General features: G+C 34.0%; 1 protein-coding gene across 1 annotated transcript in view; it reads right to left on the reverse strand.

Moving 5' to 3' along the window:
* Nucleotides 1-796: 796 nt before the first annotated feature.
* FAM168B (family with sequence similarity 168 member B) overlaps nt 797-21,644 on the reverse strand; it is a 47,731-nt gene continuing 26,883 nt past the window's right edge. The window contains exons 4-7 of the mRNA XM_031959847.1: nt 10,794-10,936; nt 10,343-10,520; nt 6,674-6,800; nt 797-6,279 (exon numbers count right to left, since the gene is read on the reverse strand). Coding sequence (XP_031815707.1) covers nt 6,688-6,800; nt 10,343-10,520; nt 10,794-10,936 — 434 coding nt within the window. The 3' untranslated portion in view covers nt 797-6,279; nt 6,674-6,687. The remainder of the gene's footprint in view (nt 6,280-6,673; nt 6,801-10,342; nt 10,521-10,793; nt 10,937-21,644) is intronic.

The following is a 21,644-nucleotide window of genomic DNA, read 5'->3' on the forward strand; positions in this document are numbered from 1 at the left end:
GAAGAACATCTACGTTCAGTGTGGATAGAATGCTGAGTCTGGATTCAGAAAAACATGAATTCAAATCAAGCCTGAGTCACTCTCCAGATGTGTGTCCATTGGCAAATCACATAACCTATATGTTTGTTTCATTTAGGACAGGGACTGACACATAGTAGACACTTAAATACTTGTTTCCTTTATTCTGACTTAGTGGCAGTATTCTCTCCCTTGATATCATACCATTCAGGTCGGGTCATTGTGAAATCAGAAAATTTGCAGAAAGATGATACCAGGAAGTTATAGAAATTACAGCTTTAATTGTTCTTGAAAGGGGAAAAGCAGCTTTTTTTTTTTTTTTTTTTTTTTTTGCTGAGGCAATTGAATTGAGGTCAAGTGATTTGCACAAGGTCACACAGCTAGGAAGTGTTTTTGAACTCAGGTCCTCCTGATTTCAGAGCTGGTGCTCTATTCACTGTACCACCCAGCTGCCCCGAAAAAGTAAAATCTCAAAGAGAAACAGTTTAGGGGGCAAAGGAAGATCCCTGGAGTTATCAAACAGTGTAGGGAATAAAAGAAGCTCCCTGGAATGATTCAGTGGGGGTTATAGCTTGTATTCACAAAATTAAGTCCTGACTTCAACAAAGACAAAAGGGAGACAGGGGAAACTCTGGAACCTTAGTGAAAAACTCATCAAGTTCGTTTTTAACAGAACAATATGCCAATTGCATATCTGTAATTAATTTTAGAATTGAATTTGCAATTTCCCCATTCTTCTGCCATTCCCAGAAGAGTTTGGAAAAATGAGAAACCAAAATAAGCAACACAAGTCAATCTTTATTGAAAACTGAAGTATTAATACATAACAATTCTTGTTACAATAAACGTGCTTTTTTAAGAATTTTAAATCTGAGCTCATCTACTCATCGGATTGCATAAAAAATAAAAAAGTATGAATTTACACATAATTGAACTGGCTCAGGATGGATTTTCCACACCTTCGTGTTGACACCTTAAGTTCAATGCAGAAGTGAGTGATGCTTTTTAACATTTTGGAAGACAACACTGACCTAACTTTAAAAAAAAAAAAAAAAGTACCAACATAACTGTCTGAAAAACAGTATTTTTAAAAAATGATAAAAAAGAAACCTGTGTCTACTCAATAACAAAATATGGAGAACTATTATTGGGTCCTTTTCATTTGTACTTTTGTTGCATGCAATCACTTGTTTTGGACACAGGGCAGCCAGTAAGAGTACTACAATAAAAAGAACACTAACAAATCCATTCTATTTAAAAACGTCTGTACAGGAACCAGCTAAAACAAACCTTTCAAGACAGTCTACTGCTGGGACCCAAACCTGACCCTACCAACAAGGTGGTCAGAATCACTCTTTTAATTCAGTTCCAAGAAGCTGGGAAAAGGCTGGTCATGTAATTATGACCAACAAGAATATAGGCTTCTGGTAGTGGTCAGTGTTCACAAATCTTGCATTCGACAATTTGAGTTTTCTCTTGAAGTTAATCAGGTTTCCTCTCCCTCCACCCATGTACACCAAGCAATGGTTTCCTTTATCAGTACCCCTCCCTTGTTTCATCTTCAAAAGGTTCATAAACCTGATAGAAAAGTCCCAATTAATCTGGAAAAGATCTCTGAACCAAGATGGGACTGCATGAATGACACAGGATGTTGATTGGGGCGGTTTTTTTTTCTTCAGGGATTAAAAAAACCCAAGGCCAATTTACTATTTTTCTTTTATATATTCTCTAAATAACCACCTACTCTACTTCTTTGTGTGTTATCTAAAATATACCAACTACTTTCCCTAGTAAATTTAGGTCCAATAAAGCACAAATGCCACTTAAAAATAATTCTGAAGTTTCTGAAGAGAGCTTAGTAAAATGAAAGTCTTGGACAAGAACTTTTACCTCCCCTCACCTAAAATAAGTTCATTTAGCAAGGAGAAGCCTCTCCTCCTTTGAAGGAAGCAAGAGAAAAATTAAAACAAGTGATTTGTTCCAATCCAACTACTAATTTATTACAGTCATATTAAATCACAATTGATTAGGACTTTATTGCTGTCCCTCTGCTAAATGAAGCACAGTCATTTGGGAGTATTTTTCTAAAAGCTTCAGACTAACATTCAAGCCACAGAGGAGAATTCAAGATGAAGAAGATGATATGTTCTCCAATCAAAACAGTGCAGACCACATATGTCTCTGCCACAAATTAACAATCTAAGGACAGGGAAACTGAGCCAAATTTTCCAGAACACTTTTTTTGTAATGCTTGTATTTCTTTAAAAGGCAGGCAGATACAGTTGCATTTGATTTCTCATGCAGGTTTTAAATTTCTGATGTGTTTCCCCGCCTTTTCCCACCCGTGGATATGCTAAAATAAATAACAGATATGCACAGGAGTACAAACTACTAGATAAAATCAATTAAATTACTTCTAGTTTTAGACAAGAACGTTATTTCCTCTGACTACTTGTAAAGTATTAACAAATACAAAGCATACTAATTTCAAACACCTTTAGTTCTAGAGCAGATGACACCAGAAAGCCTAGGTATGACAAACTGGGTTAAAGGGTGACATCAGGTAAAAATGACAGGTGGGGTTAAGAAAAGAAATTTGCTAATAGCATAGCCCAAAGGATTGCTGGTTCTTTTCCACTGAATCAATATTTCATTTGCATAGCATACAAGGAAAAAGTTCCAATGAATAACAATTTTGTAAAACTAGAACTTTACTAACATATTTTTCAAGTTTTATAAAAAGACTGATTTTTAAATTTTCTAAATTGCTTGGTTAGTAATGAACTATGCCAATCAATGACTGATGAATTTCTAATTACAATAATTCGCCTTGTTTCCCAAAGAATAGCCTGCATGTGTTGCTAGGTTTAATAAACTGAACACTACCACAGATCCTAAACAAGATTTTTATTGCAATAAAAACAGTAGAATCTACAGATCTGATACACTAGATCTCTTGGGTCTTTAGGTTAAAAGTTATATCATAAGAAATCTCACTCCTATAAAGCTGCCAAACATTGACAGGAACCAGTACATTTCCCCAATGCTGCTGTTCTGCCTTCCATTTCCTAGTAAGTCCCAATACAACTAAATGCTTGCATTTGTAGGAGTCCTGAATCAGGAATGTAATATAAAAAGGAGAAGGTTTCAGGAGGTTCTTTATTGCTATAATTTGTCTCCTAAAAATACAACTTTATAGTGTATAATTTTGACCCTAGTTATATTTCTTTATTTTTTTTAATTTAACAAAATGTCATTAAGATAAGATATATTTATCCCCTATCACCAAGTTTTGTTACTACTCTAATTATTCACGTGACCAGGCACGTGTCCTTAGTTAACAAAAGTCATCTTTCTCATTCTCTCTCATTATGCTGAATCATTTACAATAGATGGTATCTTGATAACTACAAAAAATGAAAATTTCTCTTTGTAGATGAATCCCATAATGCAATTTAGTAAAAGTATTCAATGAACAAGACTACCCAAATTTTTAAAAAGAGGAAAAGGAGGAGGAGGAGGTACAGAAGAGAAAGTATCACTGGGTGAAAAAAAATTACATTTGAGAACCTGATGTTAATGAAAAATGTAATATACAGAGAATCTCTCTCTCAAAAATGCTATCTAAGACAGCATTTAAGAAAATTCTCCCTCATATGGTTCCAATGTTTCATGCTTATTCCTGTGGAACAAGAAATTATACAGTAAAGACTTTAGAGCCATCTTGTATAGTTTCTTAAATCTGAACGATTCCACGCCTCACAGCTATTTTTTTTTTTTTTTAAATCAAGGACATGCCTTAAGACAGTGAATCTTCTTCTAAACTAGATATTGATAAACTCAAAAAATTGTTCGATCAGTTCATTCACTTTAGTCCATGAAGCAGAGCATCCTATCAGTCACTATCTGCAAACCTGTTCATTATACAAATGGAGTTATGAAAAACAGATTGGAACAAACTACAGATTCAATTTGTTTTCTCTGGGGGTAAATCTCTGTTCCATAGACATATATGGTAGTCCTTAGATGCATTAAGTGCTCATGAAACATTTTAAAGTATTTCTAAGTAAATACTATAATTATGTCAAGAGGCATTAGGAATAAAGGGTCTTCTGTTTACAGTGATCCATGCAAAAATATTCCTAAATTTTATAAACTAAATTGTTGAAGTTTTTTTAAAAAAAAAAGAGTGCTTACTGTAAAAAATAAAGTTACTAAAGACTCTCACTCATCTCAACGGGTTGTTCAGGAGCACATATCCCTCCCCACCAGGGAAGGATACTGGAGTGGAGGCATAGGGTACTAGCTTGAAGGAGTTGTCAAATCCACAAAAGGAGCAGGATATCCCACCCTCCCACAAAAACGTGCCATTCAAACTCACTTGTGGGTTGTAATAAAACTGCATATGCTACAGCCTGACAGACCTCTCTGTAAACTCTTAAAAGGGAACAAAATGTAGCCATTTACTGCACTATAACTTATCAGATTCACATATATTAAGTCAATCAGGCTCTGGGGGGAGGACAGGAAAGGGGGGGGGACACAAAACCAACCCTTGTGATTTTTTCCCACAATATTCAGATTTCTAAGTTAAATTCCTTTCAGCAATATTTCTGGCATGCAAATTGATTCTAATGCTAGTCCTTCATTCCTAACAGCATTTACTTTGAGTTGAATTATTACTGTTGTAAGAAAGAAGGAAAGGACAATGGAATAGACTCAACAATAACAAAACACTAATCTGCAGCTGGACTCATGGTCATGCTTCCCAAATGACATCTGAGGTAAAATTAAATTTAAGTTTGCATCAAAAAATACTGTGACTCACAAGCAGCCCATACTATGGTCAGAAATCAATTGGCAAATTGAAAGAAAAACTCCCTATTTTTTTAATGTTCATATTTTCTGACAGCCCTGCTACAAATGTATGCATAATCCACTATAAGAAACATCAGATTAAGGACATTTAAAAAAAAAAAAAAAAAAACCTTGCTTTGTTCCCCTTAAATTCTTAAGCATACAAACTTTATTCATAACGTATAACTGAATTCTTGCTTATTTGTGGGGGGGAGTGGGGGGGACACCTAGCAGTGCCCTACACGTTTTGTTACATTTTTTTTTTAAAGTAAGTTAGGTCAAAATGTACATATATTTTTCAGCTGAACCGAACATTTTTTAGGAAACAAATGGAATAAACTGGAATCTGATATGTCCCAATAGTGTGGCAGTATCACTTTTAAACCTATCCTTCATCGCATGGAAATATGATGATTATATACTTGATGTGTTTTCAATAAGATATAGAAATTACTTCTCCAGAATTTGTAGTAGAAATTTGCATTCAAAATTTAAGCAACCAAAAAAAAAAAAAAAAAAAAAAAAAGGCGCTTTGTTCACCTTACCCCCTCTTACTGGCCACACAATCTAGCATTTCATTCTGATCTTTAAGAAAATCTATGTAACACTGACTCCATATAATACAACTGAAAAAGGGATGCTTGGAAAACTGATTTTGTGCAGGAATTTTGTCCCTGCCAGATCTTTCCTCCAGTCACTTCTACTTGTAATAACTGAATTCAATTGGAAAAGAAATATAATTGCCTAAAATGAAAAAAAAAAAAAAAAAATCCATGTCCTTAACTGTCAACTTATCAACCCCCCAAAAGTTGAAGCACTTACTAATGAGTATTATGATGTTCTATAAAGAAATTCACTTTCACGACTCTACCTTTTTAAGACTTTGCATACGTTACAACAGTGCATTGATAACAAGTTGTAAAATACTTTTCAGTTCCTTTGGATTTTGCATATGATGGTTTTGCATCAGTCATTGCAGGTAGATTGAGCAAGCTTGTGTGTGTGTTTGTGTTTGTGTGTGTGTGTGTGTTTTTGTGTGTATGTGTGTGCATGTAAGGGTATGTGTTTGTGTGTGTGAGTGTGTGTGTATGTGTGTGTGTGTGTATTTAAACATGCATTCAACTAGATATGGATCAGAATAAATTTATACTCCCTTTTTATCATTATAGTTAGCTAAAAAATTGCAAGACAGTCCACAAAACAGGATTTGCTTTAAGACTAACTACTGGAGTTCCAAGATGTAAGATATGCAGCACTGGAAATCTTCAGTGATCTGAATTTAGTAGTGTTTAGCAAAGTGTTGAAAGCATTCAGAAGAAAGAAAGTCCTGGTTGGAGGCATGAGGGACTTCAGCACCAACTGTTAAACCTCAATTACTTGATTGCATATCTCCCATCTTCAAACCTACAGTTAAAGGAAGATATTAAAATAAGTCATCATTGATAAGTCAAGTGGTGTCTTTAACTGCTAAGTTCTAATATGCACTGTAAGACATTTGTCAGTCTTACAAATCACATCTTTTACACAGATACCCACACAAAGACACAGAGACAGGGAGGCAAACAGACAGACAGAAACAATACACCTTGAATTCACCAAAAGGAAAGACTATTTTATTAAGTTCATTTTGTATTCACTTGTAATTTTTAGAAAATCATAATAATGGGAATTACAAAGACAAACTTTGAAAGGTACATTATATTTATATCAATAAAGATCTATATGTAAATAAATATGGTTTCATTTTTCACACAATTCCAAAAGTAAACATAAAAAATCATAATTGCTGCTCACTTACATTTGCCAGGATGATCACCATTGTGGGGGCACGTAGCTATAGGTTGGTGTTCCTGGGGCCCGATATGTGGGCATAGTAACTGGATGAGGGGCTACTGGAGTAGGGGAATGAGTAGTCAACAAAGTACCTAAAAGAAAAGAAGATGATTATTTTCCTTAATAGATAATGAAACTGTTTTGCAAAGTAACTAAGGATCAAGTTGAATAACTTGCAGTAATATATAATTCATGGTATAGTACATTCAGTTTGTTTTTGAATGAAGAGAGAAATAAAAATAGATACATGGTATAGATATAATTTAATTTTGAGTTTGACAGAATGTCTATTGAACCCTAAACAAGTCTGAATTTATTCTTAATATATATCCACAAACCAAGCTGGTCATAAGTATTTTTTTCCCTAGTAAACCTATTTATTTTTAACATACACTGCTTTATGAACCATGCTGAGAGAAAAAAAATCAGAGCAAAAGGGGAAAACCATGGGAGAGATTAAAAAAAAAAAAAAAAAAAAACAGAAAAAGAAGTAAACATAGCATGTGTTGATTTACATTCACTCTCCTTATAGTTCTTTTTCTGGATGCAGATGGCAGATGGCATGTTCTATCCAAAATCTATTGGGATTGCTTTGGATCACTGAACCACTGAGAAGAACCAAGTCTTTCATTGTGGATCATCACTAATTCTTGCTGTTGTTGTATACAATGTATTCCTGGTTCTGCTTGTTTCGCTCAGCATCAGTTCATGTAAATCTTTCCAGGCCTTTCTAAAATCAGCTTTGTTCATCATTTTTTTATAGAACAATAATATTCCATTATCTCCATATACCACAACTTGTTCAGCCATACTCCAACTGATGGGCATCTAACTCATTTTCAAATTCTTTGCTATCACAAAAAGTATTACAACAAACAGTTTTGTACATCTGGGTCCTTTCCCCTCCTTTGTGATTTTTTTGGAATACAGACCCAATAATAGTACTGCTGGATCAGAGAGTGTGCACAGGTTTATAGGACTTTGGGTATAGTTCCAAATTGCTCTCCAAATGGCTGGATCATTTCACAACTCTAGCAACCATAATGCATTAGTGTCCCAGTTTTCCCACATAACCTCCAACATAAATATTTATCATCCTTATCTTTTCCTGTCATCTTAACCAATCTGAGAGGTATGAGGGGTGACAAATATTTTAAATTATGTACATATGTATGTATGCATGCATACACATCTGACATGTATATATGTACATATGTATTTTTGAGTGTATATGTTAATGAAAATGTAAGATATACTCTATATGTATAGAAATTCAAGGTGAATGGTTTTGATGGTTCATAATGATATGCAGGACTCCAGTATCTGTCCTGCAAATTTATGTTTTAAAGAAAGTTTTTAAAAATTATATGTAATAATCATTCTTTTTATGCTATTACATCTTTGCTTTTCTGCATACACCTGAAAAGGACTAAGCCTGTCAATTTTTTATTATAATTTTTTAAATTATAATCTTACTTTGAAATAAAGATTTTCAAGCCATCTCTTTTTCTTTGCCTTCTGGGGAGAATAATATACTGCATCATTTCACACAGCCTAGTCCTTCTAAGAATATCTAAATTCCAGTCCTTCTAGTGTCAATCCTTGTTAAATTTTAAGGGTAAAAGCTCTTATTTCCAGAAACTATGCTCAAGCAATTTAGACTTAATCAGATTCTGTAAGGAAAACCCAGTTTTGCTCGTCTTACTTGCTATAGTGCTAGGCCACTTTAACATTCTAAAGTAATAATCCTTTCCAACACACCATATATATCTAACATACATAATTTATATGCATGTTATTTTTACAAAAAGTAAGTCCATAGGCACATGCCTTGCAAATCTATACATCAAAATCTTTCTTACAGCATTTTTATTTCAACTATCATTTCCTCCTACCAAATTTTTTCAGTAGATAACTTTTTTTGTGTCTCATTCTGCCAAGTTACCCAGACAACAGTCAAATAAAACACATGTTCTTTTTTTTTTTTCTGAAGCAATTGGAGTTAAGTGACTTTCCCAGGGTCACATAGCTAGGAAGTGTTAAGTGTCTGAGGCCAGGTTTGAACTCGGGTCCTTCTGACTTCAGAGCTGGTGCGCTACCCACTGCACTATCTAGCTGCTCCTAAAATACATATTCTAAATGATAAAATCTAGACTCTAATGAACTGCTTTCCCCTCTGATGTTTTGTACAAACTATTTGCTCTGTCAATGAAGAATCTAAAATAAAAATTATATAAAGTAACCGAGGAAAGAAAGATGGAAGAACATACTATCAATATTCTTGACATTGTTCTTATTTTACACATTACACATAATATATAATGGAACTATATATATATATATTGATGTAGGACAAGTATTGGAGTTTTATATATCATTGCTATCATATCATATTATTTCTCTCATCGGAATTTTTGAAGCAACATTTAACTTTTAGGATTTTTTTTAGAATTATCAAAAATTTCTCTAAAATTAATAGAAATTTCATTCATTCGGGAAAAAAAAAACTCATGCAATTTTAATGCTGAAAGCACAATAGTTAACTCATAAATTGTTTGAAAAAAATAAAAAGCCAAAGCTGTCACTTAATTTTAGATGTTACACTTGATAGTGGTTTTGGACAATATGCTTGATTTCAGCATAGAGACTTGGGTTCAAATCTAAGCTCATGCTACATATTACCCCAAGAGACATTAAACAAGTCAGCTGAATTATCTTCATCTTTAAAATCAAAGTCTGAATAAGAAATCTTGCCTTCCTTCTAAATCTGTGATGTGGCCTTTTTAAGATTCAGTTTTTTCATCTGTAAAATGAATACAAAATCAACACTATGTGATTATTATAAAGATACATATCAAACATTAAATAACAACTATCACATTGGCTTATCTGGCTTGTAGTTGGAAGAAAACTTACAGATGAAGAAATTGAGGCTCAGAAATGTTACAGTGCCCAAGGTCATAGTAACAATATTGGTAGAGTCTGGATTATTAAAATTCATAAGATATTATTTCAGTCTAACATACTATCATTCCAGCAATGCCTAAATAATCTAAATTAAATAATGCTAATCATCAAACTGAGAAAATCTTTCAATTTGGGGTTTTCAGGTTGTTTTGTTCTAGAATTCCCTGCTTCCAATCACCTAACACTTAGGTTTTTCTTTCAATTAAAAACAAAAAAAGATGCCATTTAACAAAGCTGGTCTGGAATCAAAGTCTATTAATATTACATAATAAGAGATGCTGGCCAGTTTAACTGTTACTTCTCCCCTTAAGAGGGCAAAAAGGATCCACTAGGTATTTTCATGGGAAAGGACATGAATCTATGAATAAAACAAACCAAAAAAGAGAACTATATGACAGAGTTTAGAACACTGAAATCTTATTTTTGTTATTGTTGTTCAGTTATTATTCTGTCATGTCTGATTCTTCATAACCCCAATTTGGAGTTTTCTTGGCAAAGATACTAGAATGGTTTGCCATTTGTGCAGCTCATTTCATAGATAAGGAAAGTAAATCAAACAAGGTTAAGTGACTTGTCCAAGGTCACACAGCTAACAGGTTTCTGCTGCTCTATAATGTCCTGTGATATGATAAGCTATAAAAACAACAAACCAGTTAAAAAGATTTACCTGCTGACATTGCCATAGTGGTCCCAGCAACCATTCCCATAGTCACACCATTTCCTCTTGGGGGAGGAATGGGAGCAGGGTACATAGTTGCTGGCATGCCATTTGGTTGCACAACTGTGGTGTGATGAATTACATGAGGTGGTGCTGCATACAAAGGCTGGGTGTAGTAAGTGCCTTGCTGTTGGGAGAAAAAACAACTGCAATTCAGTTTCTCACAAAATGTATTTTATGGCTATAGAACCATATACCCCTTTTCCCTCTATATCTTTGTGGCTACAATGAAATGCTCACGTTATTTTTCTCAGACTTTTTCACCTTTAGGCACTATCTTTCATCAACAATTTCCCAACTAACACAGATTTTTTAAAAATTTGGACCTGAAAAGCAACGTTTGTTAAGATAACATCTGTACTTACTAAAGCCATCCAAATTGCTGGTGCTTATGCTTTACCTGTGCATATGGATTCTGCTGTGGATAGGCACTTCGAACTGGGTACACTGCAGTCTGATAAGGGTTCGGTGATGATGAATAAGGTGGCACTGCCCCACTGGTGGGTGAACAGGACACTTTATATGGTGTACCGGGTGTATAACCTAAAACACAAAAGTGGAATTATCTCAAAAAGCAGATGCCAAATCATTTAAATGAGATTTATTCATTTTATAGAAAAGAAAAGAAGAGAAATTAAATATCTACTTAATAAGTAGCTGGCCCATTCCATTCAGGACTGTTTCTATCAGTGTCACAAATGGAAATTAGTGGGACAGCATTATATTTGCTCTCCACAACGGGTCCTTTATAAGGTACATGGCCAAGCCTCTTGTTTCCTAATAATCCATTAGTGATTTCTCATCCATGAGTACTAATAATCAATAAGTGACTTACATATAACACCATTAGGAACATGAAAGTAATACTTCTTGCTGGCAATCTCACTTAATTACTGAAATTCTCACAAATAGTTAAAAAGCAAAAAGAATACACTTTCTTCTAAGTGATTTCTCTCAAATGTGTTTCCTTAGATATAAGAAAAGGTTGTATTCTTCTAAAATAAAATTAGTGGGTGAGATCAGTTTTGATAAGGAAAAGGAAAGAATGGAGAACAAAAAGATGTTATTGTTTTGTATTGTTCTATCAGCTGAGAAAGTCTTGTGGAAGATTAAGCTTCAATTTTAAACATTTCAGAAACAAGGAAAATATGGACAAGAAATAAAAACCAACTTTGAAGAGCAATTCAAGGTGGTTGCTACCATGGAACAATGACAAGAGTGACCAAATATTCCATTAGAGCAAAGCAAGATTACTAAGCTGGGATCTGTGAATTAAAAAAAAAATACTCCAATATAATTGTTTCTTTTGTAATCCTATGTATATTATTTTATGGATTTAAAAAACATTATTCTGAGGAGTCCACAAGCTTCACCAGACTGCCAAAGGAGGTCTATACAAAAAAAGGTTAATAATTCCTGTGCTAGAGTAAAATATATTGATGTTAGTTTAATCAAAGTATCTCCCACAATAAAAAGAAAAACCATATACAAAAAAATTCTTCCCTTGCATTCATTCCACTTTGAAAAAGAAATCAGTGGAAGGATCGGTTTCTATACATTTGCTTTTGGCAAAACAAAACAAACAAAACAAACAAAAAAACAGCCATAGGGTCTTATAAATCTTTAATGATTTCCCCTGAATTTGAAAATATTCATAATATACAGGAAAAACTTTTCCCTTTCTTGTAGAAAATAAAAATAAGGCAAAAATATATGTGGACAGTGACGATTATCAAGAAATGTATACACCATTCTGTGCTAAAAAAAAAACAAAACAAAACAAAAAAAAAAAAAACTCCATCTTTTTTTCACAAGGAAGGTAAGTTTTATCATATGTATTCTGAATCTATTAGTTCTTTAATTAGAGAGTTCAGCTTTCTTTTAGTAATCTAATTCTCTGAATTTCTCATATTCATCACTGCTTACTATATAATATTCACATACAACAATTTTTTCAGCTATTTCTAAATAACAGACACATTTTGTTTTCAGTTCTTTGTTGGCACCAAATGTAGATATAAATAATTTAAAATATGTTGGACTTGTGTTGTTTTCTCTCATGTTCTATGGAATATATGCCTAATAATGAGGTTGCTAGGGGGAAAAGTGCTAAAAAGACAGCAAGGAAGCAAGGAAGCAAGGAAGCAAGGAAGGAAGGAAGGAAGGAAGGAAGGAAGGAAGGAAGGAAGGAAGGAAGGAGAGAGGAGAGAGGAAGGACCAATCAATCCATATACAATTCCATCAATAATGAATCACTGTGCCTGTTTTTCCAAAGACCCTCCAACATTTGTCATTTTCTTTTTCTTTTTTTAAGGGTGATGGTGGTGGGTTATCTTTGCCAATATGATGGTTGTGAAATGGACTAATCCATATTTTTCTAATTATTAGCCTTCTCTTAAAAAAATGCTATATATAGTATAGCATATATTTCTTTGCTTGTGAACTAATTGCTCATCATTTTACCATTTAAATGAAGAATGATTCTTATTCTTATAAATTTGAATGAGATTAGCGATTAGAACAGACCTTTATCAGAGACCTGTTACAAAGATTTTTATCTCAGTTGTTCTAATCAAAATGGTAACAGATTTATTTTTAATCTTACATAATAAAAATTATCCATAGTATATTTTGTGATCTTTTCTAAATACTGTTGTCATGAACCCCTCCCCCACTTACAAATCTGACAAGTAATTTCTTCCTTGTTGATATGTCATTTCACTTGGTATGAAGTGTAAGACCTGGTCTAAACCTAATTTCTTTCATTACTGTTGTTCAATTTTACCAGTGATTTTTATCTAGTAATTTGGCTATTTGACTGGACTACTGCTTTCAATTGCTTCTTTTTTTCTGTCACTAATCTATGTTTTTCAAAACTATCCAAGTTTATTATATAATTATTGCTATACTACAAACTATAGTCTGGTAATGCTATGCTCCTTTTATTGCTACTTGTTATTCCTACTTGCTTCTGTCATTTCCTTTCTAGATTTCTTGTTCTTCAAGTTGAATTTTATTATTTTATCTAGTTTTGTAAAGTATCTATTTGGTGCTATGTCTATGACACACAATATTGGGTAGCAATTTTATTATCTTGGCATGACCAAACCATGAACACTAAATAACTCACCAATTCTTAGTCCCTTCCTTTCCATAAAAGATGTTTTAGTTATGTCTGTGTAAAACTTAAATTGTCTTTACAACTAAATTCCCAAATATTTTATGCATTTTGTACTTATTGGAAAGGAACTTCTATTATTATTTATTCTTAGAAGTTGTTAATATTTTAGAAACATGCTAATGAATGATTATGGATTTACTTGTCTTATTAAAGCTATGGATTACTTACCTTCTTCATCGATTTCCTTTAAATTAATTTTTTTTCTTTTTTTCCATCAGGTTGGGAAATAATTTGTTCGTTTTTGTTAGTCTGTTCAAAAAGTCAGCTCTATAAAGTTTTATCAGTTCTATAGTCTTTATTTTAATAATTCTCATTTTCAAGATTTCTTCTATTGTATTTGCTTCATGGTTGCTGGTTTGTTTTTTTAGTGTATAACTGCATGCTCAGTTTGTTGATCCTCTCTATTTTTTTTAATATGTTTACAGAGATGAACAGACAAGAGCGTTTATTAAATACTTGATGTACTCTGACCACTGTACTGCGTTCTTCTATGAACTGCTTTGGCTGCATCCCTTAAGTTATAGTATGTTGCCTTCTTATTATGCTCTTTTAATAATTATTATTTCAATAATTTGTTCTCTGTTTCATTCATTATTTAGCAGGTTATTAGTCAATCTCAATTCAGGGAGACAGCTTTTGTTCATATTACTTTTTATTAATTACTATTTGTTTACATCTTGGTCTATTCTAAGCACAATGCCTTCCTGGCACATAATAAGGGGCTTAACAAATGCCTGTTGATTTACTAATTGAATCCTGAACTAGACTGTCATGGGGGTATTAAATACACTGGGATTCTACTCAGAAGAAATTCAGATAAATCTTTGCAATTGAATCTCTTCTTCACCTTTTTCCTCACACCTATTGTTGCCTACTTCTTACTATAACATAGAGGTACCAATATAGAATTCTACACCACTTCCATATAATCCATATATAGCAAGTAGAACTAATCAGAAGAGAAAACAAGTCTCCTTTAAACAGGAAAAAATGTGTTATGACAACAAGCCACTACACCCTTTCCAAGGGACTCAGTCATCATTAAAAGAATCAAGACCATTATAAAAGAGCTACAAACCCCTTTTGGGAGTGATATGGATGAACTAGAACTATTAGATATTTTTCTCACAAAGGATGAGAAAACAAACATCCTGTCCTGTGCTGTGTAGAGAATAAACATAACAGGAATATGTGGTTTGCAACAGCTCCAGATTAGGAGGCTCAATAACCAATGGATTGGAAAAAGTTCCATGAAACTACTCAAAATTTAGATAAATTACCATGATGCTTCTTCATCTATTTGTGTACTGCCTCCTAGAAATTTATTCAATTAGATCCAGGATCAGTAGCAGATATTCAATTACTTTTACAAATTCTGCTTCGGCTAGAGTGGAAAGACAAGTGAAGTCAGGGGATTGTCCTCCATTGACAGTTTGGTCATCAATGAAGGACCAAAACAAAGAGAAGAAAATGACAGGTATACATCCTGTTGGAATAGTAAGATACTTGGATTCTGGGGAAAATCACTAAGGAACTACCTATATAGAAAGCTGAAGGGACCCTCTAAAGCTTAACATCCTCAGGAGTCTAGACAGAAGAAGGTTAGGCAACTGAAGCAGTGACAGCCTCCTCACCAATTCTGGGATTGCCAAATCATTAATTTTTTAATCTTCAATAATATTTTGTTTTTCCAAATATATATATAGTTTTCAACATTTATTTTTGGAAGATTTTGTGTTCTAAAATTTTCTCCCTCTTTCCCAATCCAGCAAGATATATACAATTCTTTTAAACAGATTTCCATATCTGTCATATTCTACAAGAAAAAATCAAAACCACAAGAAAAAAACAAACAAAAAGATGAAAATAACCATGCTTCATCTTTATCTAAACTGCACACACAGCTCTTTCTCTGGGTGTGAATGGCATTTTCCATCAAGTCTATTAGAATTGCCTTCATTCGCTGCATTATTGAGAAGAGCCAAGTCCATCACAGTTGATCATCACAAATCTTCCTGTTACTGTGTACAATATTCTCTCAGTTCTGGTCACTTCACTCAGCATAAATTCATGTAAGTCTGTTTAGACTATTCTGAAATCAGCCTGCTCATCATTTCTTATAGAACAATAATATTCCATTACATTCATATACCATAGTTAATTCAGTTATTCTCTAACTGATGGCCATCCACTCAATTTCCAGTTCCAGTTCCTTGCCACAACAAAAAGGGTTGCTATAAACATTTTTGCACATGTGGGTCTGTCTAATCACTTTATGCATTATACCATTATGATACACAAGTTTGACAGGCCTTTGGAGTAGTTACAAATTGCTCTCTAGAATGGTGGGTCATTTCACAATTCCATCACCAATGCATTAGTGTCCCACTTTTCCCACATTTATCATTCTCTTTTCCTGACACTTTAGCTAATATGAGAGGTGTAAAGTGGTATCTCAGAGTTGTTTTAATTTTCATTTCTCTAATCAATAGTGATTTAGAGCATTTTATCATATGACTAGAAATGGCTTTAATTTCTTCATCAGAAAATTATCTTCTCATATTGTTTTGACCATTTATCAACTGGGGAATGACTTTATTCCTACAAATCTGACTCAGTTCTCTATTTTTTAGAAATGAGGCCTTTATCAGAAACACTAGCTATAAAAAAAATTTTCCTTAATTTTCTGCTTCTCTTCTATTATTGGTTGCATTGGTTTTGTTTATGCAAACCCTTTTTAATTTAATGTAATCAAAATTATCCATTTTGCATTTCATAATGTTCTCGTTCTTCCTTAGCCATATATCTCCCCTCTCCAAAGATCTGATAGACTATCCCCTGCTCTCCTAATTACTTACAGTATCATTTTTTGTACCTAAATCATGAATCTCTTTCAACCTTATCTTAGTACATGGGATGAAATGCCTAGTTTCTGCCATACTATCTTCCACTTTTCCCAGAAATTGTTAAATATTGAGTTCTTATGGGATTGCCAAATTATGACAAGCCTTTTTTCATTGCTGTACATGAAGAGTGAGAAGATTCATCAGGAGTCCTTTCCCAGAAACTGAGAATCCTATGAAGGATTCTCTGATTACTATTTCACTGATTATTATTTTTGCCAACATGATCTGATAGTGTGAAGCATTGTAGTGCTTCAGGCCTTCATGGCCTCTTTAAACTGGTTAAGAGAACACAACCCCTGGAGCTTGGCCATTCATTAACTATTTATGTGCCTCAGTGTTGTACCCATTTTACCCCAACCTTCTCCCACCAGCAGATGGTTGTTTACTAAGCCTCTCTTATCTGAACCCAATTTGTCCATTTGTGTTGTAATATCTTAAATTCAGCTACTCTCCTTCCTGAACCTCTGAAGGATGCTGATCCAATCATAAAGGAATGGAGATAATTGAAGCCATAGAGAGTCTACGCCCTAACCTCACAGATATTCCACTGGAGGAATGGAATAATCGTTCACAATGTTCATGGATGGCTCCTCTGTTGCAAAAAAATGGAACAAGGTGATTAGAGGAACAGTTATGTCCCCAACAGCTGAGTGGGCAGTAGCAATGTCCAACAAGGTGTGGGACACAAGGGGTCAAGTTGAGAACACTGTTTGCCAAAGGACTTTCAAGTAAACATTTACACTGAAGCCAAATAAAATTTTGAGATCTGTCATTCCTCTACGGCCTGTTGGAAGCAGCATGGTTTCATCACTGCAAACAGTAAGCTAAGAGCATCCTGCTTCCCTTATTGATCCAAGACTATCTGTATGATGCATTGTCCAGAACACACTGGAGTGTTAAGGAATGAAAACTATTTTGCAGATGAGACAGCAAAATGAGATACCAAGACTGAAGTTTGAATGACAAGACATAAAATCATTCTGCAGATTGGTCTGTGGGAAGTGTTGCTTTGTACCAAAAAGACAACTTCATGCCCAAGGACATATGGAAATTGAGGACCTGGTACTACAAAGCTTGCCAGTTATAATTTGCCCCTAGTGTTTATGCAAAAGATCCATTGCGAGGTCTCTAGTTTGCTTTCTTGTCAACAATTCAATTCTTCCTGGAAGAAACTGACAAAAGTGGAGAGAAAATAGGCAACCCTACCTTTTGAAGAGCTCATATTGATTTTAATGAAATACCAAAATACTATTGACTGTGACTAAGAACCATTCTTTACCACAAAAATAACTATATAGCTTTTCAAGTGTTTTGAGATAAATCTGAACTTCACATATCCCTTTATTACCCCCATCATCAAGGAGACTCAAGAGTTAGACTCAGAGTCAGGGTGTGGCCACAAGGGATGAAAGCTCTAATAAGATATGTGGCCTCTCCTTCCAGTTATCTTTTACAGATCAAGTCTTTACAATACATATACATTGCATGTTATAATAAATTTTTTTCTCCTACCTCGACTTCCTGAATTTGTCTGATTTATTAGGATGAAACCCTAACCAAATTCCCCGCCCCCCCCAACAATTGTTTTCTGGCCACACCCAAAACAAGGGAATATTGGCAAATTGAAGTCTCTTCCCATTCACTTTTCCCTGAGAGTCCTAACCAGTCTCCTCTGAAACACTCAACCCTAACCAAAGAAGAATTCCTCTCTATTATTCCATCATCAAAAGATTTAGTAATGAGAGAATTAATATTTTTGAAATATCTCTTCCTAAGTTTTCATATTTTAAAAATTTCACTCCTTGGGTCATTGGTGCTTCTTTTCTTTTCTCAATGCCTTTAAGATTATGAGTTTTAAGACAAAGACAAAGAAAATGGCTTCCCATCCTTCAATGAAGGCTTTATTTATCCCTAACCATACAAAAACATATATTTCATTTCATAGTCACTCACTGGAAGCTAAATGTGTTTCACTTTCGTGTATTTGTTCAGTCTGTATAATTAACATTCTGCTCAATCCTAGGTACTTTTGAATGAAAGAGTCATTCAATCAATTCAATCATTCTTCCTTTTTTCCATAATGCGTAATTATTTTCTTGGAGAATTAGTCTCAGCTTTGTAGGCTAGAAGTATTTGGAAGTATAACCTATACTTTGCTTTACAGAATATTCCAATTTTTTCTTCGTCTATAAGTGAGGAGAAATCAGGTCTTTTCTGATTGTCTTTGAACGCTAAAGGCTTTCAACTAGCTGTATGGAAGACCTGTTTTTTGATTTGCCATTTCTAAAGTGTGAATAGGCTATTTCTGAGCAAAATAAACTTGTTATTTTTCTAATTTTTCTAATGATGTTCTACGGGTTACCTAGAACTGTACTCTGCTATCTGCTTGCAATATTTCTGCTCAATGATTAAGACCAAAGATATAAGATCCCCAAAATGATGCCTGATTTTGAAATGACCCTAAGAATATGGCATCACCCCTCGTGGACCAAAGGTTTGTAAAAGGAAGGCTGGAAGTGGGATGGAAAGGTAAAAAGGAAGGAAGGCTGAAGCCATAATTATTTTTTCCTCTAAATGTTTCTTTATGGTGTATTCTTTTACTTTTCCGCTCAATGTCATTGCTGCTACTGATGAAATCTGATTCACTTTTTGTGTTTATTGGGTGTGGCAAGAAACAAGTTCTATACTCTGGGATGGCTCTCCCATTTTATTAAGCTTGTGCTCTTTTCTACTTTAAATATATTCTCATTTATGTTCATGAGAAGTGAATTATAAATATGCAAGTGATCTTACTGCCTTTTCAGGAATAGCAAATCTATAATTCTCAATATCCTATAATTATTCACCAAGGCAACAAAGGTAGTTCCATTAACTAAGAAAGGAAAATGAATCTGGTGTGGGACTATGTATTTAGGATGTCAGAAACTTTATATTCTTTTAATTTATAAGTTCTCTTAAACTGCCACAATTTTAAACCCATTTGCTAGAATCTTTATGTTTTTTTTTTCCTTGAGGAAGAAAGGTGAGAGATGAAGGAATCACAGATTTGGAGCACAAAAAGAACTCAGAGGTCATCAAATTCAAATCCCTCATTCTTTATGAGAAAACTGAGGTCCAGTGACTAGCATGAAATTAGAGTAAGAGACTCATGATCTAAACCCATATCCTCTCATTGCTGAATACAGCAACCTATTAGTGTTATTTTGCTTACTTTATTCTGTATCAACTCATGAGTCTTCCAAAGATTCTACGAATTCTTAAGACACAAAAAATACTTCATATATGAATTGCCTATAAATCTTGGTTACAACAGGGCAAACTTGCATATATGAATAAATGTCCATGTCTAACAATGTATATCTTCTTCTGCACCTAAGCTACAACATTTCTCTGCCAAGAGAAAGTAAGTATAAACTCCTATCATTCATGATTAGTGACTACATTATTCAAACTTCAAAGTCTTTCAATGTTTTTATTTGCATTATTGTGGTCTTTCCATAAATTTTACTCTGGATTCACTCTGCATTAGTTCATAGAGATCCTTTACAATCACTTTTGAATTCCTCACATGCATTGTTCCTCATAGTTTTTTAGTCATTTCGGTCATGTCTGACTCTGATCCCATGTGGGTTTTTCTTGGCAAAGATACTGGCATGGTTTGACATTTTCTTCTCTAGCTCATAAGGATGAGGAAAACTGAGGCAAAAAAGGTAAAGCAACTTGAATAGGATTACAATTAGTGTCTGAGAATGAATTTGAACTCAGATCTTTCTGACTCTAGACCTGGTACTCTATCCACTGTACTACCTAGCTGTATCATTTCTTATAGTGCAATATAATTAGTGTTATGTCACAAAATTTATTCAGCCATTCCTTAAGTGATAGACAACTACTGTCCTTCCCATTTTACAATAAAGAATTACTCTAAATACCTTTTGCAAATATTCGATCTTTCCTTTTATCTTCAACCAACTTGGAATCTATGTTTAATAGTGGCATTCTAGATCACAGGCTATGTGCAAATTAATGGCTTTCCTACTCTGAATACTAGTATGGTTGAAGCAAGTCACAGCTTCATCAAAAGTATGCCTATAGTCTCATAATTTATTTTATTATCTTGATAATTTCTTATTTATCTTTCCTATTATTTTTGGCATTTCAACATCATGCCTGGCATTTAGAAAATAATAAATGCCTTTTTGACAGAGTATTCACTATAACATGATCTAAAGTACTAAATTTGCTATCAGGAAGAACTGGATCTTAAACTAGCCTCTAAGGCCTATCAGGTATGTTACTCTGGGTAAGTTGGTGATACTTCTGAACTTCAGTTTGTTCATTAATAAAATGTTGATAGTAATAGCTCCTCACTCCTGGGCTTGTTGAGAGTAATCAAATGGGGAAAACTGGGACATTGATTCATTGTTGGTGGAGTTGTGAACGAATCCAACCATTTTGGAGAGTAGTTTGGAACTATGCTCAAAAAGTTATCAAACTGTGCATACCCTTTGATCCCAGCAGTGTTACTACTGGGATTATATCCCAAAGAGATTATAAAGAAGGGAAAGGGACCTGTATGTGCACGAATGTTTGTGGCAGCCCTTTTTGTAGTGGCTAGAAACTGGAAACTGAATGGATGTCCATCAGTTGGAGAATGGCTGAATAAATTGTGGTATATGAAAATTATGGAATATTACTGTTCTGTAAGAAATGACCAACAGGATGATTTCAGAAAGGCCTGGAGAGACTTACACGAACTGATGCTGAGTGAAATGAGCAGGACCAGGAGATCATTATATACTTCAACAACAATACTATATGATGACCAGTTCTGATGGAACCAGGCCATCCTCAGCAACGAGATCAACCAAATCATTTCTAATGGAGCAGTAATGAACTGAACTAGCTATGCCCAGAAAAAGAACTCTGGGAGATGACTAAAAACCATTACATTGAATTCCCAATCCCTATATTTATGCACACCTGCATTTTTGATTTCCTTCACAAGCTAATTGTACAATATTTCAGAGTCTGATTCTTTTTGTACAGCAAAATAACGTTTTGGTCATGTATACTTATTGTGTATCTAATTTATATTTTAATATATTTAACATCTACTGGTCATCCTGCCATCTAGGGGAGGGGGTGGGGGGGTAAGAGGTGA

This window comes from Sarcophilus harrisii, chromosome 3 (genome assembly GCF_902635505.1).
Source record: "Sarcophilus harrisii chromosome 3, mSarHar1.11, whole genome shotgun sequence".
Taxonomy (NCBI): Eukaryota; Metazoa; Chordata; class Mammalia; order Dasyuromorphia; family Dasyuridae; genus Sarcophilus; species Sarcophilus harrisii.